General features: G+C 46.1%; 2 protein-coding genes across 7 annotated transcripts; one reads left to right on the top strand and one right to left on the bottom strand.

The window, feature by feature from the left end:
* The first annotated feature begins 6,138 nt into the window (after nucleotides 1-6,138).
* On the top strand, nucleotides 6,139-18,768 carry tmem91 (transmembrane protein 91). Of its 6 annotated transcripts, none has more exons than XR_007382985.1 (6): nucleotides 6,139-6,630; nucleotides 10,616-10,667; nucleotides 10,831-12,173; nucleotides 15,584-15,790; nucleotides 16,807-18,108; nucleotides 18,361-18,768. XR_007382985.1 is itself a non-coding variant. In XM_048980080.1 (6 exons), the coding sequence occupies exons 4-6, from the start codon at nucleotides 11,778-11,780 to the stop codon at nucleotides 16,960-16,962; spliced, it is 759 nt and encodes a 252-aa protein (XP_048836037.1). In that variant the 5' UTR covers nucleotides 6,139-6,630; nucleotides 8,014-8,150; nucleotides 10,616-10,667; nucleotides 10,831-11,777; the 3' UTR covers nucleotides 16,963-18,300. The 6 variants fall into 6 exon arrangements, 5 of the variants coding, with proteins under 5 accessions (XP_048836037.1, XP_048836039.1, XP_048836036.1 ...); XM_048980080.1 differs by lacking the exon at nucleotides 18,361-18,768 and adding an exon at nucleotides 8,014-8,150 and having other exon boundaries at nucleotides 16,807-18,300; XM_048980082.1 differs by lacking the exon at nucleotides 18,361-18,768 and having other exon boundaries at nucleotides 16,807-16,907; nucleotides 17,981-18,300.
* exosc5 (exosome component 5) lies at nucleotides 18,762-22,945 on the bottom strand. The gene is made up of 6 exons (XM_048980084.1): nucleotides 22,787-22,945; nucleotides 22,441-22,554; nucleotides 19,978-20,099; nucleotides 19,710-19,850; nucleotides 19,368-19,457; nucleotides 18,762-18,938 (listed from the first exon to the last, which is right to left on the bottom strand). Exons 1-6 carry the CDS (start codon nucleotides 22,917-22,919, stop codon nucleotides 18,843-18,845), a joined length of 696 nt encoding a protein of 231 aa, XP_048836041.1. The 5' UTR covers nucleotides 22,920-22,945; the 3' UTR covers nucleotides 18,762-18,842.
* Between the last annotated feature and the right edge of the window lie 474 nt (nucleotides 22,946-23,419).

Here is a 23,419-nt window from a genome sequence, read left to right on the forward strand (position 1 = left end):
GGTGACAGTGTTGAGCCAAGGATGATGCGCTCTGCATACAACGTACAAACGAACACTAAATGTGTCATATTTCACAGCTTTTGCAGTTGTTTCTTTTCAGTTGCGCCAAACATCAGTCAGATGTTTTTAATTTTATCCATTTCATATATGATATAGTGGGATGGCAGAGTGACCCAGTGTGCATCGTCTTGGCTTCACACCTTTAGCGTTGGGGGTTTCAATCTTGCCTCTGCTCTCTGTGTGTCGAGTTTGCATGTTCTCATGTGAAGCAGGTTTTCTTCCCACAGCACGAAGACATGCAGTCATGCTAATTGGTGTCTGTCTGTGTGTCACTGTTTGTGTATATGCATTATGCACCCTGTAATGGTCTGGCACCCCGTCCAGAATGTACCCCAACCTTGTGTCTTGCACTGCCTGGCATGGTCTCCAGGCTCCACCTTGTGAGTCTGACCAGGATAGGTCATGAGAACATGGATGGATCTCTCATGTGTATTGATTTAAAACATTTACTCAAGGACTTGTTGCAGATTCTCATGTGCGTGCCATATCTTGTAATACATTTATGTTTACAATCTGCGGTTTCAGGCTGCTAAATTACAAAAGCACCATGAAATTACACAAACAGACACAAAATGCACAAACACTCGCTACTCACCTATCCGCCCCAATGCACCTTTTCCCCGTCTTTGCTGTGGTGATGCCGCTTCTAGCAGTGATTGTGCTGCGTGGAGATTCTGGCCCAGCGTCTCATTTGACGGCTCATTGAAACCCTGTTATTTCGGAGACGGGAATAAATGAATAGCTATCAAGGCGAAGCGGCTGTCAAGCTCATGCTGGCCTCCCCTGCCTTCCTGCTGCCTTTTTATCTCTTTCTTGTCTCCTTGCCACCACCTGCATAAACCCAAAGAGAGGAGAGCATTATCGGTATTTAAGACTCTAACAACATCAACAACCAACAGCTTGTCTCACTTGTAAAGGATAACTTCTTTTCAGTGTAAGCAAATGAAATTAAATCTGTCATCATATGGCTTTTTAGAGTCAGCGTACTTTACTTTGGGGGGAGGGGTGGGGGGGGGATAGCAATTTGTGATGAAGTAAGACTGAGAGGCCGGCCGGACTTGAATGAAAAATAAATGTGCGTGGATGGGGAATCCAAGTGACTCAGCAAAGCCAATCACTGCACATTCCGCCTACTGTGTCAGAGTAGGACCAATCACAGAGCTGGAGAAGGTTTCATCTTTAACACAGTGAGAGGGAAGTTAAGTGTACTGTAGGGCGGGGGGACTGAACCACCATTCCTGTTAGAGTCCACAAGCTCAGGACTACATGTGTTTGAAATGCTGGCCTTTAAGTATTAAACAGCAAACCTCACTGACAGCCACAGACAATCTGTTGTGTCAGGTCAATGGATGGGAAATCTTTCCCAAATGTGATTTTCCAGAGGAGCAGCGTTTAATTATTAACAGGCAGACGAACAACAGGAGCCCATGGGCCGTCCTCCTATGATCGATGGCCAGGCTGCCACTCCTTCAAAGCAGTGTTGTTCATCTGGATCAGGCCAGTCCCAGCACCTTTAGCATCGACAGGGAAGTGTTTTCACAAATTGGAAAATGCTGGAAAATGACATGTCCTACAGTAACGACCGACAGCTTTAAACGTGACACAGCACATGTCAGGTTACCTTAATCTGTCCAGAGGATATCAAAATATCTGTTGTATTTTTTTATAATATTTGCATGACTATTAAAATTCCTTTCTTCTCATGTGCTGTTATAAAGTTGTGTGTCATGTAGACAAATTGTGCGTTGTGATGTTCAGAAATAACTTTTACTCCATTCTTGCCAGTGTGGTGTACCCAGCTGCTAATTCTACAGAACTCCACTAATGGGAGTCGTCGTGAGAAGAGAAATAAGCAAATAAGCAGGCTTCCCCTTCTCCCTCTCCTGTGTAGCCTCCCCCAGCTTTGCTCTCATTCACAGTAATGAATAATTGAGGGGCCATTTCTACCCTGTTTCTCTGGTGTTTCCCGCTTGGCTGCCTTCTCTACTTGCCTTCATAAATCACACAGGCCTTTAGGATAAAACGCCCACTGTCCTAGGTCAGGGCTGGCCAAGGGCAAGCCAGAACAACTCCCCCCTGCCCTTTTGTGAGATCCCTAGTTCCCTCCACTCCTTAGTTCTGTAACCCTTATTCACTTATGTATCTTAACATCAGTTTGAATAAAAAGAAATATGAACACAAACCAGTTCTGCAGCTCCATGCACCTCAAAAATGACTATCAGGCCCCCACACCCCCATCTGTCGGGAGCGCCATTCCGCCCCAGCCTCCTCTTCCTCTGTGGCTTTCTTGTGCCAGAGCAAAGTTAGCGCTGCAGAGGTGACGTCAGCATTCCCCCACCCCCCACATGCTCACCTCAGCAGCCTGCCTTAACTCTCCTCCCCGAGAAGTACAGTTCAGGACAGCACAAAAATGCACGCATATCTGTATGTGTGTTGTGGAGGAGGGTTGGATTGCATGGAAAATGGCCCTCTTCACTTTCCCCCTCTGCCATTAATCTGGTCAGAGTCTCCCTGCTTCCCTTTCTTCCTGTCATCCTCTCCCTTTCTTTCTCTTTTTCTATCCCACGCTTTGTCTTTTCTTCCCTGTCCTCCCTGAGTCCTCCACAGAGACATACCAAACGTCAATATTCTTAACCGGCCTCCATTAATACACCCCCACCCCTCGACGGCTCCATGGTTCTGGTTATTTAATCACTTTAATTGCCAGAAAAAAATAAATAGATAACTAATAGTTTCTCTTTGTCCCTACGACAAAGTGACTTGGGGGGGGGGAGGCTCAGCTCCTGTCTGTAACCCCTTTAAATGGTTGCTTCAGTGCTTATTACATTACTTGCTCACATATCTTTAAAGGAATTGGATTCTTAGGGGGAAAATCCTGGATTCATGTCAATGTGAGTGGTGCAAGCTGCAGGCTTCAGAGTCTGTTGATCCATGTTTTTCTCCTGTTTACTAATCCTTTGCGCTGCTCCTAGTGCCGTCCTCATGTCTTGATTTTTATCCTGAAAACTTTGTGGCTGAAAACCATTGTGCATGTGCTACATTCTGCCTAAGTCCATGCCACAATAGCCTTACATTCAGTGCGAGCTCACTGAATATGCCTCATTATGCACACTGCCCTGTAGCTCCATGCTACATGTCCTTTATAATTGGTTTGATTCCACCGGCAATGGCAGCATTTTGTGTCTCTTTAACGCATTTTTACAGTGAGGCAGGAGCACCATACACTTCCAGGAAGGAGGCGTTTTGGCAAACATCTGGCACAAAGAAGGTGCTAATGGGCTGTCACAAGTGTCTAATGAGTTGGCCTAATTAAGGAGCAATCCAGGATGTTGCAGGCGTCTGACTCATCCTGTACTCTTCATTTAACTGGGGCACCTGGCAGCTCTGTCTAGGGGAAACAACCACAGTTGGGTTTGCTGGGATTATTTAATAAACAAGTAATTTTCTGTGTCCGTGGTTCCGCTTCATCATCTGGGGAGGGGAACACATCGCTTTGTGGACCTCCCGCCTTCACTGCTCACCCAATTACTCGCCCTTCCAGGTGCATCTCCATCCAGAGTGTCTCCTACTCACTCCGATTCCTCTGTCAGTCCTCCTCCTCCTTCAGCTGTTCCTAACAGGGAACTCTGTGGTTTTGACACCCCTGGAGGATCCATCAACCAGGCACCGTCCACCTTTTGGTTCTGAGTCCATGTCCTGGGCTGCTGAAGCACCTGAATGAATATGTGTTACAAATATGGAAGCCATTTCTGTCACGGATCAAAACTGTCTTTCCAGCTTATGTGACAAGAGGCTGTGACGTTTGTACCTCTCTTGAAAAACATGGAGATGTAAAGCTGCCTTGGCCTAATTCTACACTTTAATGCCTCCTGTAAACAGAATGCAGGCAGACTACCTGGTTCATGGTTGGGGTCTTTGAAAGCTGAAAAACTTGGCAATGTACAGTCAACTGTATTATAGTTATGCAGTAGATGTGTTACTGCTCAGCAAGACAGGAGTAAGACTGAATGAATGAACCAGTATATATGCCAGCACTGGTGATGTGTGCCTGGATGTACGACAAATGTGTCACTAGACAACCACAGGAAAGGACAGATGAGCCAGGCCATACTGAATTGTTGAGCAGTTTGTGGACTCGAAGTATGTGAAGAACTGTTCATTTCCAAGAATGATTCTATTAGTCAGGAAATTTACATGGAAATGTTGCAAGCAACATGGGCAGAATAGTGATGGCAAGAGTCTTTGAAACTCACTTTTCGGTAAACTCACTGACTGTATACAATAACCCCATTCATTATGAGTTCCTGAGGCTTGTTTCTCTCCTTATGGTTTAGTTTTAAAATTCCAATTGGCTACCTATGATGTGTAATGACATTGTTTCGGTGGTTCCTGTTTTGTTTCAGCATTTGTTAGTGTTAAGAACTGTGATGATGATTCTGAAAAAATATGTCCGTGCGTGTGTGCAGTGAGATATTTCTGTGTGTCCCCAGTGTTGTGTCTTCAACCCCAAGAGTGAGTACTTACTCCCCGATTAACTCTTGACTCTGTAATCCACTTTGAAAGAGCGTAGTACAGTCATTAGCATGAGGAGTTCTGGGCATTGTGTTTCTCTTGTGCCGCTGCAGCCTACCTGCTTCAACGCTCGCCCCAGTCTCCCTGGATGAAATCCAGCACCTCCTGATCTCAGCAAGCCGGCTCAGGGTCATGGACAATGTTGATTTAAATTTTACAGAACCAGTATTTTGCTGCTCAATGACTGATGGCCGTAGTCCAATCAAACCTTTATATATTTGCTCACTATGTCACTGTCTGAAATCGATTATTGATTAAGGTACATCTTATGTTGGCAGTCCCACATTATGGTGAACATCCTGATGGGGTCATGTACTATAAATGTTGGGGCAAACTGGATACCTTGGGGGTCCAAGAATTTATAAATCTGAGTGGGAGACATTTCAGAAGGGTAAGCAGATGTGGAAGGCCCCATGACTAAATTTCTCCTTCCCGAATTTATGTATAATTTCACGTATTCTGGGCCCCCTGTAGAGTGCTGGGTGCCCTGAATCTGCCAGGGTATGCCCCCTCTGAGTATCTGTGAGTGTCAGAATCCCATGGAATGGACAGTACTACCGAGACTGGTGCTTCACTGCTCCCATGGGAGGCGGCTGTGCATTCGGTCCCTGCACCACCATTCCGGAGGTGCCCCATGTTAGTCCTCCCCCCACCCCCCTTCATCACATCTCCTCCGTCCCTCTCTCTCTCCAGATCCAGCCTCCCGGGTGTATCGATCTGTGCTTGTCGACGGGCTGGATAGAGACGGACAAATGGAGGCGAAGAAAGACAAATGTAACTCAGCCAGCTGGAAAAAAAGAGCTGGGGACTGGGCACAGCTGGATAAAGAGGCCGATAGACAAAGGAGTGGCATGGAGAATGGGTACATGAGCAAGAACAACAGTCACGCCTCAGAAAAACTCTGCTCCCCCCCCGGTGACTGTTGTCGCTCCCATAGTATCTGTTAAACACTCATTCTGCAGCCTGTATCCCTGCTGGTACGTGTGTTGTGGGCCATGAAATGTCCCCACAAAGACATTTTATCATGGAGAAGGAGAAAGGGGCTGGTGAAACTGAAGAGCTACAGACGAGGTTGTGCGTCTAGCACTGCCTCTGTTTGTTATTCGGTATGAGTCTGCAAGCAGGAAGTAATTGGGTCACACGGGTCGTGTGGAGACGAGGAGCTTAAGAGCACGCTGTCTGGACACCCTGAAAGCAATCAGGAGAGTGTCCACATACACGAACACCCACCCCTCCATGCAGGTAATATGTCTGGGGACAGGGAGGGGGGTTAGCTTGCTGCTCAGTGAGGATGCAGGCCAGATGCAGGACATCACTGTGGCGTGTGTCATCGGCATATGTAATACGGGGGCTAATCTGGTGAGTGAGGGGAGCCTTCGAATCATGGAATCCAACAGACCTTAGGACCGCGTGGATGAGTAGCAGGAGAGCGACACAAGCGAGAAAAGGGAAGAGAGAGAGAGGTAGGGGACTGGGGAGGGGGGTGGGGGGCAAGAGAGGCTGGGGATAAAGGCAGATGCAAGAGCAGCACGGCTACATACTTCGAAAGTCATCGAAAAGTGGGTCCTTACAGGACAGACTGAAGCCAGCAGTGCTGATGTAAATAGTCAGCTTTGACTGGTTCATGCAGCTACACCCTGCCTAACACCTAGACCCTGTGAGAAGGAAGAGCAGAGGGGGGAGGAGAGAAGAATTTCAGAAGTACCTGCATCAGCAAATCATGCAGCCTGCATCTGTACACGTGCATGATTAATGCGAGAATGTGTGTAAGATTCGCAGCGTGGGATGCGGAGTCGCTGTACTGACAAGCATGCTCACCCTGCGCCACTGAGCCGGAGGTCGAGGGACATTCCGTCTGAACCGCGGCTCCCTTCGCAAATGCCACCACTGGGCTGCCATTGGACAGTTCAGATTGGGAGGCTGGGCTCTACGCCCCTTCCCATCTCGTCCCACACTCGCTGACCAGACTCAATCAGATTTAGAGCCCAAAGAGCACAGGTAGGTCTTCACTGGTTTATGTTCTAGTGGGATTCCTTTGCTGTCGTCCTTGGTGTTTTTAACATTCCGCTTTAGCCCATTTGTAGACAGATGTAGCTGCTGAGATGAAATTGCAAAGGTTTAATTAATTTCTCTCACAGCGTGAGGTACAATCATGCAATCAGGTCAGTATTTCTAGATAATACTGAGTGAATAATTTGCTGGTCAGCGTTTATAGGAAACAGAAGCGTTTCAGGAAGCGTTTTGTTTTAGAGACTTTGTAATATTCGGAAATGAGTATGTGGCCACTATGATCTAGGGACTCTGTGTTTCGCTGAGTTGAATTAGGAGGGAATGCTGACATGGTTGATTCCTGCTCAGAGATGAATAGACTAAAGGGGATGATAATGTCATCATCTCTGCTGGCCTCATTGTTTGCACGAAATTCACAGTCCTTTCTGCAGGCAGGAGGATTTGCTCTGTAGAATTGTGCTCACAGAGCTGAGCTGTTAGCTTGTGGTCCTTCTAGAGCTTGAACAGCTTTATATTTTGTTCCTATCGTGGTCGTCAAAGGCGTGAGCATTGTTTTGCTTGCATATTCTCCACACAGCTTGGGTAAGCGGTCTCCTGCAGAGGGCTATTTTAGCGTACGCAGATGTGAGTCCCAAATAACAGCAGACCCACAGCCACACACACAACCAGAAGACAGCAAACGCGCTTCCAGTGACAAAGCGTGATCCTGATAGTGATTCTGCTGATTGAGAGAGGGGAGCCCCGGATTGCGTGCTGAGAGACTGCTGCTGGCGTGATGTGTCCCATCGCTGGGGATGACTGCACTGTGCACCTGGCATAGCTCAGGGACGCACACACAGACACCCCCTCTAGTGTCAGTTGCACGTCTGGCACATTCTCACAAGGGGCTACATATTGCAGTCACGCACACACACACACAAACACACCACAGTCAAATGGCCCATTACGTGGGGGCTGACTTTTGCACTCAGCCTCATGGGGGGAGTTACAAGATGATGAGAAGGACACAGAAGAGAGTGCACTACACCATAAGGCAGAAGAAATGAAGCACCTGCGTTCGGGTCACACTGGGATCTCAAAGCATTTGATAATGAGGGTTTGAATAGCTTTCTTCTCCAAAAACAAACGCACATACTCACTCTGCGTAACAGAACTGTTGCATTACGATTTCAATAGCTCCAGGTTCTTTCATGTACCTAACCCCCCCCCCCCCCATTCCAAAAAAAAAGATTCTTGTCATCAGAGCAAACTGAAGAAGTGCATTAAAATGTCATGTAGATATGTGTAAGTGCACTCAATCTGCATCCCAGAGGGCAGATAGCGCCTCCATCTGGACAAGAGTGAAGAAAAGGCCTTCTTTTGTGTGTGCAGGCAGATGACACAAAAAGGAGCGGAGGCTGGGATCAGCAGTTGCTGCCTCAGCTTTGGTGCCTTCCCCTTGAAAAGGGGGCTGTCGTGACTGTCACACCCCACTTGAGACACAAGGTTACATTTCGCTGGCTGAGCAGGTGCGTGACCAGAGCAGAGTGTTCCAGAAATACACGCGGGAGCCCAGCTGCATGGCGCTAAATGAGCACTGGGGGAAACCCATGGAGAAAGAAAGATAGAAAGACATGCTTATACCTCGCACACACATGCAGACGCATACATACCACTTTGACGAGAGGCTCACTTCCGTGAAGTTTGTTTTTTTTTGGGAGCACTCCACTCTCATTTGCATTTTATTTATTTAGCAGATGTTTTTGTTCAAAGTGACATACATTCTTTTTTTTTCGTGAGTCCCTGAAGTCCCTGGAGCTATTAAAGGTTACAGGCCTTGCTGACGGGCCCAACAGAGAAATCATTGTGCTAGCCAGAGGATTTTCACCGTCGACCTTGTGATCACCACACACCACCTCCCTTGGTGCCCTGCTGCCTGCTCTCTGTGACCACAGCCTCTGCATGACCATCCATGTCTATAGTCGCACCTTTTGACAGGGCCTTTCACATGGCCTCCTCTGCTGGCCGGGTTTCTTTTTATCACCAACCTCAAAGCTGAAGCGCTCTTCGATACTAATAGTGTTTAAAAGGTAATTGGAAAGGTTGAGGAAAGACCGTACACCCTGAGCATTGAGGATGAATAATGAAGACGGAGGGGGACCACAAGAGTGAGAGTGACAGGAGAGTGAGAGAGGTTGGAGCGGGAGGATGGGGTGATGGGGGACTGGCAGAGGTGTGCAGTGCTGCCAGGCCTGGGTGCTTTATGCTGTATGACTCCTGCAGGAATCAGAAAGGCTGGCAAGCATACAGTGCAGCTGACAGAGGGGTTTTATGGTCAATGGCCAGGACAGTGCGCTGCTGAGATGGCTGTAATAAAGCTGAGTGCACACCCCAAGAATGGGTGTGGGTTATGGGAGGTGTGTTTAGATGCAGTGTGCTCGGGAGCGAATATGTGTGCCTTCTAGCTTTTGTGTGCTTTACATTGGGATTCTGATCACAGTCTGTCTTCTGAACCTGAATTTTAAGTCCAGCTCAGTTGTTCTGCACTGCAAGGCAGGTGAATAGGAGTAAAAGCAATAAACTGCGGTAACAGCTGGCATTCAGTGGTTTTATGGTCTGTTTTGCATTCTTTAGCCTGGTCCTGCTGTACTCTGGGTAAGCCTGACTAAAGCTGGCCTTTTCTCATCAACCTCTTTTATCAGAGAGCTCAGTCCGTTGCCAGCCTGCTTCAAAGCTTTTGATAATGACTCTTGGGTTTGGTTCTGGGTCTTTGTTCAGAGCAACATTACATTTCCTGCTGGATGAAAGTAAAAACCACAGTCCTGGGAATCATGAGGCACCATTTCTATTTGAATATCTTGCACATTCAGTTCCTTTCAAAATGGATTTGGAGTTAGGATTCAGCTAGGTTTTGGGTAAGATTTGATGTTAGGCTTATGGTTTGGGAATTAGAATTAGGGTTAGGGGTATCTTTGGGGTTAGAGCTAGCTAGGATTCAGGTTGAGGTTAGCATTTGGGAAGTAGCTGTAGTTAGAGTTTGGTTACCATTAGGTTTGTGGCTAGGGTTTGGGTTAGGTTTAGAGTTAGTGTCTCAGAATCCATGGTCCTTAGCACAGGTGTTCTCTCTCTTTTCTGTTCTCTCTGCAAAATAATGGCTGTTGTACTGTCTTATCTATCAGTTAAACTACTGATGTTTGCTAATGACACCATTGTTGTAGGGCTCATCAACAATCGAGGTCACACAACTGCCAATTTGTGTACACACTTGGCTCTTGTCTTAAGCAGTGCATCAGTTGACGTGGTATACTGTTCTACAGAGCATCATCCTCGAATGGGATGACAGTATCATCACCATACTGAAAAAACACAACAGAGGATGTTCTTCTCATGCCAGTTTCTTCCTTCTATTTGACTAAGTTGCACTAGGAAATTTCCATCTGACCCCTTTCATCCTGGCTCTTACCTGTTCCAAAAGCTTCCTCAGACAAACATTTTCAAGAAATAAAGCTATTAGCGTTTTAGCATTATTGCATCAAATTACCTATATGTATATCTTGCACAAATTGCATACTCTTGTATGTTTATCGTTGCTCATACTGGTCTGTTATTTATCTGTATTATCTTGTAAACACCTGTATTCTATTACTACTTTTTTTTAATTACATGTCTGTTTTTACTCAGTTACATGTTATCTGCTGAAGTGTCTGGCCTGCAGTGGAAGAAATTGCTCGTAAATGCATTTGACAAAATAAAGTGGTTTTGATTCTGCTAGCATTAGGGTTAGGGTTAGGGGAGACCTGCTTCAGCAGATGGTTGGCTGAGTAAGTCCCTGTGAACTAATAAATGTGGGAAATCACGGGGCTAGGTCCACTGTACGTCTGTTAGACCCGGATGTAAGGCTGAGGGGACTAAGGGCGACAACTGATTTTACCCATTGAGCAGATGAATGGTTCCCATTCCATGCTGCAGGACTAACTGTATTTTCTTCTTTCAGGGAGGATCTGAGAAGGGATGGTGCAGCATCACACCTGCACACCTATAGTGAGGTCAGTTGGCAGTGTTTTTAGAACCACACATAAACAGATTGGTGTTTCGAAGACCTCCCACATTTAACCCTATTTAATTTTCACATTTATGTGCTGATCCTGCAAATTTAAACTCTCTGTGTTTTTCCACCTTCCTGACCTGCTTCTTCTGGTTCACTGGCAGAAACTTTCAGAGTTGCACCATAATCACAACCAAGCGCACCACACTACAACAACCAGCAGGGGTCAGCCACCTGTGGTGGGCTGATGACTGTGATGTATCTCTTCCTGCTCCGGGTTTTGACCCTCATCAAACAATAGGGTGGCAGCTGGCTGAAAGGCCCATCAACACCTCAGCTGGCCTTGACAGACAGCTCCACTCTGGGAAATTAAAAACACACATCCCACAGGAGAAACAGCACAGCAAGACCCAATCAGACAGCCATAAATCACTGTGAAGGGAGTGTGATTCACTTATTATGGCTGACGCTGTGAAGGAGAGTGCAAAGCTAACAGGATGGGACAGCTTCCACGTGAATTCAGAAGAGGGCCAAATCTCACAACGTAATTTTTTAAAAATTCTGTAACATGTTTTTGTATACTGATCAATGGTCTCTCTCTTTCTTGTCCACATGACACTTGTACATTTTCCTTTCTCTAGTGCTGCTTGTTAAAATCCCCCATATCTAGGCCTTAACAGTTAATATTCCTGCAGTCACACTTTACTCTGTTTGATAAATAAAGTATAAAAGTAAAGCTTTAATTTGAAAGATGAATGGACGGTGAACGGCGTGTTCCTGCTCCGAAGCCAGAGAGCCTCAGCAGACACATTTTAAGATACACTGGCTCGAGAAAGAATTGAAGAAGCACTGAGGGCTTAAAGCAACAAACATCTCTGAAGGAACATGCATTACTCTTAACCTGACAGATTTGTGCTTTTCACTGTGGACAGAACACTGGCTCTGTCAGCTAGGGAACGAAAGCAAAGTGGGAATATCCTGGATGGTTACTGTGCTTTTTTAGTGCCATTGTGTTAAGTCTCTGGAAGTCTCCGTGCGGACTGGTGCCCAAACATAAGATATTGCCGGTTAATGGTAGAAAACGCTTGCTTGTATTTAGTTGTGAAACACGATGGAGAGCCTGGGAGAGCTAGAGTACCCTCTGCTGGGCAGCAGCCCCAAACATGGCCCTAACGGACTGCTCAAGGGTATTTTGGCAAGGAACGAAGAGGACGGTATACTGCCTCCACTGACTTGGAGGGATTATTGCGCTCCACCTGAGTTTCACCAGCCGCAGTTCCTGGACCCATGCTCCCTTCAAAACATGCCTGAGCCCTTCTACACAGCAGGCCCGCTGTGGGGTGGTGCCGATTCCCTCGGCATGCATAACAAGGACTACCTGGAGACCACCTTTATGGACATTAATCCAGGGTTCCAGCTGGACAGGAAAATCCTGGGGGGCGCGAGGGATAGCCGTAGTGTGTCTTACAGCATGGAGGATGAGGAGGACCTGCTGCCGGACTATGAGGTACGTTTGCATACAGATGCTATGGTAAATTCACACAGACAGACATGTACACGCTGGCAAGCACTGAATTGAATGTTCATATATACGGTACCGGTCAAAAGTATGGACACACCTGCCTACAGGAAGGTTTATTTGTACTATTATCTACGTTTTAGAATATAAAAACATCAAAGCCATAAAATTACATATATGGAATTATGTACTGACTAAAAAAGTATTCCACAAATTGAATTTATTCATGGGAGCAGCTCTGTGGGGTGGGACTCAGAAGGTTCTCAGTTCAAATCCTGTGATCAGCGAAGTGATGCCACCATTGGGCCCCTGATAAAAGGCTCTTAACCCCACTTGCTCCAGGAATTGGCTGACCCTACTGTCTCCTGTATGCCAGTTTCATGAGGTAGCCTCCTGGGATGCTTTTCCAGCTGTCCTGAAGGAGGTTCCACATATATGCTGAGCAGTCACTGCCTGCTTTTCCTACACACTCTGGTCAGAATCCCCCAAAAACATTTGTACTGTGTTTAGGTCAAGTGACCATGTGATCACCCTACTTTGTAGGCAGCTTGACGTGTCTAGACCAGGGCTATTTCTAGCTATTGAAAAGACCAGGGGCTAAGTCGGGTTTACCTGAATATAACAGGGGCTAAGTCTGGTTTACCTGAATATAACAGGGGTTAAGTCGGGTTTACCTGAATAGACCAGGGGCTAAGTCGGGTTTACCTGAATATAACGGGTTAAGTTGGGTTTACCTGAATATAACAGGAGCTAAGTCGGGTTTACCTGAATAGACCAGGGGCTAAGTCGGGTTTACCTGAATAGACCAGGGGCTAAGTCGGGTTTACCTGAATATAACAGGGGCTAAGTCGGGTTTACCTGAATATAACAGGGGCTAAGTCAAGTTTACCTGAATAAACCAGGGGCCTGTACTACGAAGCGGGGTTACTGGCTTATCGGGGTATCTTGAGGGAATTAAGGTACCACGGTTTAAATAGACTTTATATTCGTTCACTTACATTTTGCCCAGACTTCCTTAAATCCGACAAGTTACGCCGATAAGCCAGTAACCCCGCTTTGTAGTACAGGCCTTAGGGGCTAAGTCAGGTTTCCCTAGCATCGGGGCTAAAATACTCAGGGCTCGGCTTAAAAAACTTTGAGCTGCAGGTCCAAGTGATCAGACATAACGATGCCCATGGTCCAGACTCTTGACTGCCACTGTAGTTATTACAGTGAGAGCTGTGTGGCAGGTGCAGCTGGCTAAGTACTGAACTAAAGAGAAAGCAGGGACGGGGGGGGGTTGATGAAGGTGCCGAGCTGAAGCTGAGGGGGAGGGCAAGCAGAGGCCACATGGACTTAGTGGTGTGACTAAAAGTGGAGGCAGCTGGCATACTGGCAACGGAAGCGGCCGTCCTTGTTGCAACTGAACACTTTGCTCTGAGCCATAAATACCAATGACAAGGGAATGTAAAAAAGTACATAAAACCCCCATCATTTCATCCCCATTACTACATCAGAAGCAGTTTGAACAGCAAAGGGTTAAACCCTGGGCCGATTTAGGGTGCTCTGCCTTTGAAGGGGGTACTTAACATCCTGTACACCCTTGTGCAAATTAATTGAAACAAGTTCAACATAATATTTCACTATAGAATATGATCCCCTGGGTTTTTGTAGCAAACCAGTGAAATGCCTTGATTGTTGATGAAATTCCTCCCCATTTTTGAAATATGGTACATAGCCAGATCATGCTGAAGAATGCCTGACCCTTCAGGAAATGTAACAATGATGAAATTTCCTACATATGATGATGTAACCGCAACACACTGAAAACGTGACTAATGAACGCATATTGTTGGCTTTCCGGAATGAAACTGAAAATAGATTGTAAAAAAAATCACTACTTGTTTCAATTAATTTGCACAAGGGTGTGTGTTACGTCTAATGAAGGCTGGTAATGATTGATTAATTGAAAATAAATATCCACTGTGTTTTGCATTTCCTGATGCACCTACAGAAGGAGGTTCCGCAGTAATCTGTATGTGTGAAAATTAGGGTCATTGACTGTATGCAGCATATTTGGCTTAATTATGACTGCAGTTTGGTTTGCACATGTGAATTTTTCTGCAGTGAAACAGCTTCCAGCAAGGTGAGAAGCAGTGCCTCACTCTCCCCAAGTCCCCATGGTGGGGGGTGACACTGTTGGGTTATTTTTTGCTCCAGTTTTACCCACATTGTTGAGCGTATGCAGAACATGGACGGGTTGGCACCCGAATTCAGCACGTCGTGTCAGAAATAGAAGCAAGGAGGAAATAAAGCTGACTGCAGACAACACGAAACTCACCCTGATCATGAACATACAAGTTACAGCATGCCCAAATACCATATATATACTTATCTGGTACTGTTCTGGTTGTTTTCATATTCAGTGGATGCTTTTTATGTAAAGCAGCTTAAAATTGAGAGCAGGGGCAGCCAATCCCTGAAGCAATGGGGGTTAATGATCTTGCTCATGGGCCCAGTGGTGAGATCACTCTACTGACCATGGGATTTGAACCAATGACCTTCTGAACATTAGCACACTGTCCTAACCCACTGAGCCACACACCACCCCCTATAAATAAAGATGAGGGCAATGATGACAAGAGTGCTGGAGAGGCTCATGGTCATGGCTGGCCTCCCGACTGCTCAAAAAGATGCCCCCTCCCCAGAGGCGCAAACTGTATACAGCGATAAATCACAAAAACAGCAATCATGTTTCCCTGTGCAAATGACCATTTGAACACAAGGACTTATGTGCCATTATGCAGTGAAACTCATTTGTACACAACAAATTGTCTTCACTGCAGAGCTTTTATCTTAATGCCCTGGAAGAGTGATACTTCTGTGGACAGCGGATGGTGATTGGCCAGTAGGCAGCATGTGGGGCTCATGTGTAGTGTGAATGGTGTATCTTGCTTCAGTGTGTGTTGGGTGCTAGATCATTTTACTCAGAGACATATTAAGCAGCAGATTGCACGGACACCACTGTGCATCACACTAGCCCCTAACAGCACTGCGGCAGCCAGGTCTTCACTGTGCGCAGTGTACTAGGTTCCCAAAAGCTAATATGTTTTGATTCAATCTAGCATTTCCAAGGGGGAAACAATTTATTCACTGCAATCAGAAAATGTCAACAAAAATACGAATATATCACAGTGTGAGGGACTGTTCCTCTTCCTTTGGCCCAGTGTTTCCCAACCCAGTCCTTGGGGACCCACAGACTGTCCATGTTTTTACTCCCTCCCAATTCCCTACCGGTGCACAAATATGTGGACTGTCTGTGGGTCCCTGAGCACTGGGTTGGGAAGCACTGCTTAAACACTGGATTTTACCAGACCAGTCCCATGGCATGAGAGCATGTGGATTTCTTGTAAGCACAGCGGCCAGATTATTCTGAAGATGACTGGCGGCCGGCATCCTCTCCCTGCCATGACCCCCAGGACTCCTCCAGTGAGGACTACAGTGACACGGAGAGCCAGAGCAGCTTCTCCCTGATGATCCCGCAGGACCACCTGGGTCTCGCCTTCTTCTCCATGCTGTGCTGCTTCTGGCCCCTGGGGATCGCAGCCTTCTACCTTTCCCAGAAGGTAATGAGCGACCCCCGTGTTACACAAAGGTGCATGAGGGGGCAAACAACAGGGCAGGGGGGAGGGGCATCCACAAATCAGGCAGCCTTCTCCACAGGAGTTGTCACTGATACCGAGGTGAGAAAGGTCTCTGCAGGGGAGGACAATGATCTTCATGCTGCAAAAACTGCAAGACCCAAGACAGGGTGATAATTAGCTTCCTGCTAAAATCACTTTATCGAACCAGTGTGGCCATTTTCCCCCTGTTGGTAAAACACTATGCTCCCCTTGATTATGGTAAGCAATGAAATGATCGGTTTGCACAGAACTATGCGACAGCTGATTTAGCATATCAATCAGTATGGAATTATAGACTATATTTCATAAGGGATTACAGGGATGTGCACTGGATTATGGCCAGAGCAGTGGAATGGTCCAAGATACATAATGAAAAATGGCTTCCCATGTGACAGGTCTGGACCAATTAGAGATGAGTCCCTCACTTATCCATCAAGGACAAAGGCAGGCCCAGTGGTTCAGTGTGAGACAGAACTGGTTTTCTCTCTCTCCCCTGTTCAGAAATGTAGTTTCGTTGTGTTGACCTTAGTCACATGATCACTTATAATCGCAGCAATATGAACAGATGGCTTTCGCCTCCTTTCTGCTTGTCCTTTGTGTGTATCCTGTATTCATCACAGTGGCCGTTTAAACAGCAGGGTTCTTCTTACACTAGCAATCTTTGTCAAGGTTTAATTGGAAAAACCTTGGGTGGGAAAATAGGAGAATGATTAACAATGGGTGAGGTGAAAAAAGTGGAAAATGGAAAGAGGAATAGGAGGAAGTACAGGGCAGAAGATAGCTGGGGGCTGAGTAAAGACGACATGGATAAGAGAACATACCAGAATCCAGTAGTAAAATTACTGGTCTTAAGTAGGGTTCACAATACTGCCATCTAGTGATCATGGCTTGTGGAGAATAACAAAGTAGGCTCTCAGTAAATGCCCACATAGTCACATTTCCTCTCTTCCTGCCCACAGACCAACAAGGCGGCTGCTCAGGGGGACTTCCAGGCAGCCAGCTCCGCCTCCCGCCAGGCACTTTGGCTTTCTGTGCTCGCCATCATCTTCGGCATCCTGACGTACATATGTGCTGTCACCGCCCTCATCTCCTACCTGTCTGGGAAGCCACCTTAGGGACCACTTACCCCTTTTCCCCATCCCACCTCACCCCCCACACTCCCAGCCTGGCACTTCCTTTAATAAAAACACACACCCTCCGCCCCCCTGAATATACCTGGTTAGAGTACGACGGATTTGAACCTGGGAGCAAACAGAAGAGCACTGATGCATGACGATTTGTGCTGCCACCTCTTCCCCCGCTTTCAAAAGTTCCATCGCGATGATCACTATGGACAGCAGCGTTTGATATACCACGGTAACCACGCGGCCACCTGCCTCTTGGCAACCTGGCAACAGTGGGCTTGACGAGGACCACGTTACAAACCACACGTTGAGGCGGGGGCATGCCACAGTGATAGCATGGATCCTTCCCTCCCCCCTTAAAAGCTGGCGGACACCCTAGAGTGATAAAAGCGTGAGCATCCTAAATAAGACCAGCGTGGATTCTGTCAGCGGCACATTAGCATGAGAATCCAAACAAACCGCATCGCGTAAGAAACAGAGAGAGGCAGCGTGACAGGGATGGGAGAATGACACTGAGCTGGCAGAACGAGGCCGCCAGCCGGCTGGAGTGGCACAGAAGCCAGCCACTAATCCCCCAGCACTGGGATCATATATTAAGGAGTGCTGGGAATGTCCCGTTGATAAGCTTTTACTGGGATTAGAAGAACTGTAACCTAATTAAAAGCAGATTTGTTTGAGAGCAGGAGCTGAAGAGACTGCCTCTTGAATCTTAATGTTTAAATGTTGTGCTATGAGAGGGGCTCACTTGTGAAAGTCCTGTCCTCCTCCACATCCAGTCCTGAGAGTAAATTCTATCAACTGTAGCATTCAAATTGACTTTTCACATAATAGCTTAGTCACTGAGGGACAGGAACTTCTGTGCTCTTCTGCCCGAGTGGGGCCTGCGGGCGCCTGACCACATGCTGACTCAGACGGCGGGGCTCGCGGTCAGCTAGCGTCAGCGGCACCCTGCTGTCTCCAGGATGTCTGTGCCTCGTTCCTCCAGCTCTCTTCTGAACTGTCACTTCAGGTATGTAGCTGCGTGACTGGATTCCTGCCTGCGGTGGAGATGGAACTCAAGGAACCTGACAAAGGGAGTAGCTGACATTTCTGTGGGGACTGTGCCTCCCCAAGCTGCAGCCTAGGGCCACCTTTCAGGTGTTTTTTTTTTCTTTTTTAACACTAAATTGTAAAATCTGTACCTAACATTTACAACTCCAGGAGTTTTGATGCTTTATTTATACTTGTCTCTCCAGAGAAAATGTGTTTAGTGCTCAAGACTAGCATTGCTGTATTAACGCTACATGTTAGACACGCAATCATGCAGAAATAAAGGTCAGTCTAATCCAGCAGCTCTGCCTGATACCATCCTGAGGGCCCAGAGTCACTCGAACACCTTGTTGTCCTCAGGCGGCTGACAGCGCTCTGTAACACGTCTCTCTGGACAGAGATACCAGCTTGGAGGCCCACTATCGCTTCCCAAACACGACCATTATATGAAGGGTAAAGGGACTCTTTTCATGTGATCACACCTCTCCACAGGAATGGCAGCCCAAGTCACATGACCTGCTGCATCTGAACTGGTGATGAGATACATCCATTTTCACTGTCCTACTGGAGAAAGGCGTCTGACATACACAGCTACAATGTAGCACTCACACTCAGACTGAAAAGAACAGACTATGTACCTGCTCAAGAAAAAGCATGTAAAAAAATTTAAGTATCTTGAAAAGATTGCAAATAGGAAAACTGTCAAGACCAAGGAACCCCTGTGTTCAACGTTGTCTCTGTGTGAAGGAATGACTGCGGCATTCTTATACAGCATGGTATTTTATTAAAGGAAATGAACAAGCACGGAAAAAACAGGCAAAGGGGCTGGAGAGGAAAATAAATCAGAGTGTCTTGGAATACCGTCTTCGGACAGAGTCTCTGTAAAACTGAAAGATCTCCTCCGATGCCCTCTGGCTGAGTGCTACACACTGCTGCAGCTGCAGAATGACATGGTACAGCATGCAGTACTTCAGTAACCACGCCGGTGACCTGACAGCAGAGTGCTGAAGGCCAGCTGGCAAACACACGCACATACACAGTTCATGTATCTATCGTTGTGGGGACTCTCTGTTTACTTCTATGGGCATAATCCTAATTCTAACTATAATAACCTTAGCAATAAGTAAGCAAAGAAAATACTTTTGGCATTTTTAGTTACACTGCATTCAGGGATTTGTATAAAATTGAGGTTTATATTGTGGGCACCTGAAAAATATTCCCATAAGCTAAAAAGTAACTGATTTTACCAAATTTTTGCACGCATACACACCGTACCTGAGCCATACCAACCGAGCACTATTCAAATTTCTCATATGGTCTGTAAGAAAAGAGCTTCCCTGTTTATAAAGATTACAAAGCTTACAAACCTCATTAACTGAAAAAGATCCTCTTGTCGATGACATCATCACCTTACGTTCTGCGCTGTCAATAGCAAAGGTCATCAAGGCTCGGCTTTCCTGGTGTGTAGATAAATAAAGAGACTAATGACAACAATAATTTGTCTGTATACACCCTAATACCTAACTGAAATATCATAAGTAATCAGTAAAAATGTATCCTGAGAGGGCACTGCCACCCGACTTCACCCAAAAGTGAATTACAACACCCTAAAAAGACACAACCTGCTCATTCTATATGAGGAAGGGAATGACAATCTGAATAAAAAACACCGGGTAAGACCCCAGCAAGAGGGGACTGAGGTGGGGTACCTTCTCTTGCTGTGAAGTGGGGTCCGTCACAATGTGGTCATCCTGGTCAATGGCACACGTCACACCACAAAACAGGCAGGACATAGGCAACCCAGCGTCCATCAGGGCCATGCAGGCGGCATTCAGGCAGCAGGAGAGCAGCTGAGGACCCGATAAGGAAGCATAAAGAGCGGAGGGGAGTTAATGGACAAGGAAGGATGCACAGCAAAGGGTGGCAGGACAGGGGCAGGGGGGAGTCAAAGCAGCTCCGCCGCAGCACTAAGGATACTGAGCCGTCGTCGTGGACGATCTGAAGAATGAGGGAGAGGGATGAGCGCGGATGGAGGGTCGACATGAGGGCAGCTTCACAGGTCTGGCGGACGCAGTGCTCCTGTGCTCTCTCCCGCACACCTGCGACAAAGAGCGGGCAGACAGAGCACACATCATTACTCAACAACGGTCCAAGTGGCAAAGATGGCTTAAGGGTGATTAATGGGTCATTAATGTGTGACATGCTAAACCTGCACTATATGGACGAAGGTACTGGGACACGCCTCTTAACGACTGAATTCTGGTTTTTCAATCAGACCCGTTGCCACAGGTTAGTTGTATAAAATCAAGCACCCAGCCATGCAGTGAGGTTTACAAACATTTCTGAAAGAGTGTGTCATTCTGAAGAGCTCAGGGAATTCAGGCATGGCACTGTCATAGGATGCCACCTCTGCAATAAGTCAGTTTGTGAAATTTCTTCCCTGCTAGATAGAGGTGGGCGGTTCACCGGTACCATATTCATTACCGGTGTGATTGTGCACTACAACATAGACTGCACTATACCATTAATATACGCATTGTGTGAATTTTCTATTAAACGCACTCTAACGGCGTGTCGTGATAGAAAAGTATCAAATTCAAAATACAGATTTTGTGCAAGTATACAAATTAAACAAAAATAATCCAGTTATATATATATATATATATATATAGTAGCAAATTAAAAAACTAAACATATTTGCTAAATCAGCATATATATGCACCGCTGCCTTCATGCAAGGTGCGTGTTAAAAGGCACAACTGCCAAATTAATGCATGGTGACTCTGTGCCAGAAGGAGCCTCAAGCACGGTAAAGGCTAATCAGGTTAAAAAACAATGGGAAAGAGGAATAGAGACATGAGTGGAATGTCACAACCAGCCAAGGCATCAACAGGAGAGGAGACGTTCCATCCAAAAAGGAGGAGCACCTCTGTTATTTGGAACTGGTTTAGTTTTAAATTATCTGACATGGAGAGAACTTCAGTATTATGCAAGCTATGTCACTGTGTTGTGATTGCACTGATGCATTGTTACCTCACCCTGCTTATTCACTTAAGGTACTCTGGATAACACACCATTTAAATATTTTATGTCCCCCTTACGGCTCTCCTTCCCCAAGGACACTAGATAAGCTGTAGGGTCTTTGCTCTCTCTGCTCTGAAATCTGCGGGCATCAGGAAGTCGCCATCAACATGCAGAAGATGGGTTCATTTGTGCGTTTTCAAGTTCCCTGATAAAATTCGGCTCAAAACTACCATGTGACCACAAAGTTGTAACATGAAGATCTTCTGGCTTGTTGCAAAATAAATTATGCGAATACTCACTCACCCATGACTCCCAAGTGAAGATGATACATTCCATGCACACAAGATATTACCAAAATAATTTTATTTACATAAAGGGTCAGGACATGCTACTCCTCCCAAAATTTGGAAAAAGTAATACCATGATACAATACCTTCACCATCCAAAAGTGAACTACCATTTCAGGTCTAATTGCCCACCCCTACTGCTAGATATTCCACAGTCAATTGTAAGTGGTATTACTGCAAACTGGAAGCTTTTGGGAATAACAGAAACTCAGCCATGAAGTGGCAGATCACACAGAGTAACACAGCGGGGGTCGCTGAGTGTTGAGGCACATAGTACATAAAAGTCACCAACACTCAATGGTGTGGGGCTGTTCTTCAGAGGTTGAGCTAGGCCCCTTAGTTCCAATGAAGGGAAATCTTAATGCTCCTCTGTTCCTACATGACTGTGCCCCAGTTCACAAAGCAAGACCCATAAAGACATGGTTGGGTGAGTTTCTTGTGGAAGAACTTGACTGGCCCAAAGAGATTCTTGACCTCAACCCCATGTAACACCTTTGGGATGAACTAGAATGGAGACTGCAAGCCAGGTCTTCACGTCCAACACGAGTGCCTGACCTCACAAATACTCATCTGGATCAATGGGCAAAAATTCCCACATTACAGTCCAAAATCCTGTGGAAAGCCTCCACAGAAGAGTGTCAGCTGTTATAGTTGCAAAGGGAGGATAAACTCCATATTAATGCCTATGGATTTAGAATGGGATGTCATAAAAATTCCGATGGGTGTAATGGCCAGGTGTCCCAATAGTTTGTCCATATAGTGTACGTGCATCACTTTAGAGGAAAGTATCAGACAAGGGGTAATAGTCATAAAAGAGGTACACCACAACAGCGGATTGTAAAGAGCGTAAATCTGACGTACGGTATTTTAACTCAAAATCCTCAAAAGCCAGTGTCACTGTTTGATGAACAAGCGTTCCACCTAGTGGTGACTGCAAGTGATTACAAGCGATTTGTCTGTAGACGAAAAACCAAGGTAATAGCCTCCATAACAAAGCATGCATATAAACGTCACACTTAAATATGCTTTAAAATTAGATGTCATATATATAGCTGGAGTGGCCGCTCACCTGACAGCCCAACTTTAGGCTGGATCATGACTTCCAGAGTTGCTCGATCATAGATCTCCTTGCTTATTTTCACTTCGGCTGGTCCATAAACGCCCGCTAAAACGCTTGTATCTCCTGAACAACAGGTTTCGACAAACAGAAGCATCGCACATCTCATGAGCACAGAGCGTAGAAATCCAAAACAGCCAGACAATTTCCGTCAATTTTAACATTACTAACAGTAGGAACGTGCATACCTACCTTTCAGGAACTCAATGAAAAAAATCTGCATACAGAACATACTGAAATGACTAGGTAGTTATTGCCCATAAAAATAAAACAGATCAACATGCAGCACGGTACATACCTTGAACAAAAGAAGAAGAGCCATCGGGTCGGGACAGAAGACTCTGTTCGCAGCCAAATTTCCGCAAAGCTAAAACCGGGGACACTCCGACATCCATCATGCTACCCACATGTGTGTTTGGTCCGTCGCACATATATGACGTTTCAGGTTTGTCATCACTTCAAGTTCATTAGGTAGCATCATTTTGCGCAGCGTGATACTGCAGGAGCAGAGTCCACTTCATTTCATGTTGTTTATAATTATCTGTGTTTTAAATAAGGTGTTATTGCACTGGTTTACTTGCAGTTATGGGATGTAGCAAATGGTGTAAAACTGGAAATTACCGGTATGTTAATTAAAGATTTGCACACACACACCTAGACACATCATCAGTGATGTAACCTGGGGTCATCGAGTATTTCAGTTCATTCAGCATCATTCTTCCTCGCCCAGGTGACTCAGCCAGGGATGATCATCCCCGGTTTGTGTGTAGGTAGCCTGTATGGTCCACGGGTCGCCTCTTTTGATCCACAGCCATCTTGATGCTTTCTCAGCGGCATCAGTGATATTCCTGATGGCTTTCCCGTTTTGCAGTACCCTGATCAGCACCTCACTGAGGGCCCTGCAAAGCGACTGGCCGGCAAATCCTTGGCA

The sequence above is a fragment of the Brienomyrus brachyistius genome, chromosome 17 (genome assembly GCF_023856365.1).
Source record: "Brienomyrus brachyistius isolate T26 chromosome 17, BBRACH_0.4, whole genome shotgun sequence".
Classification (NCBI taxonomy): domain Eukaryota; kingdom Metazoa; phylum Chordata; class Actinopteri; order Osteoglossiformes; family Mormyridae; genus Brienomyrus; species Brienomyrus brachyistius.

Coding starts and splice junctions, on each gene's coding strand:
- exosc5 (XM_048980084.1), bottom strand. CDS start 22,919: ATGTGCGACGGACCAAACACACATGTGGGTAGCATGATGGATGTCGGA. Junction 20,100..22,440: donor GCCTAAAGTTGGGCTGTCAG/GTGAGCGGCCAC, acceptor TCTTTGTCGCAG/GTGTGCGGGAGAGAGCACAG. Junction 18,939..19,367: donor GATCTTTTTCAGTTAATGAG/GTTTGTAAGCTT, acceptor GTCATTCTGCAG/CTGCAGCAGTGTGTAGCACT.
- tmem91 (XM_048980080.1), top strand. CDS start 11,778: ATGGAGAGCCTGGGAGAGCTAGAGTACCCTCTGCTGGGCAGCAGCCCC. Junction 12,174..15,583: donor ACCTGCTGCCGGACTATGAG/GTACGTTTGCAT, acceptor TTGTAAGCACAG/CGGCCAGATTATTCTGAAGA. Junction 15,791..16,806: donor CCTTCTACCTTTCCCAGAAG/GTAATGAGCGAC, acceptor TCCTGCCCACAG/ACCAACAAGGCGGCTGCTCA.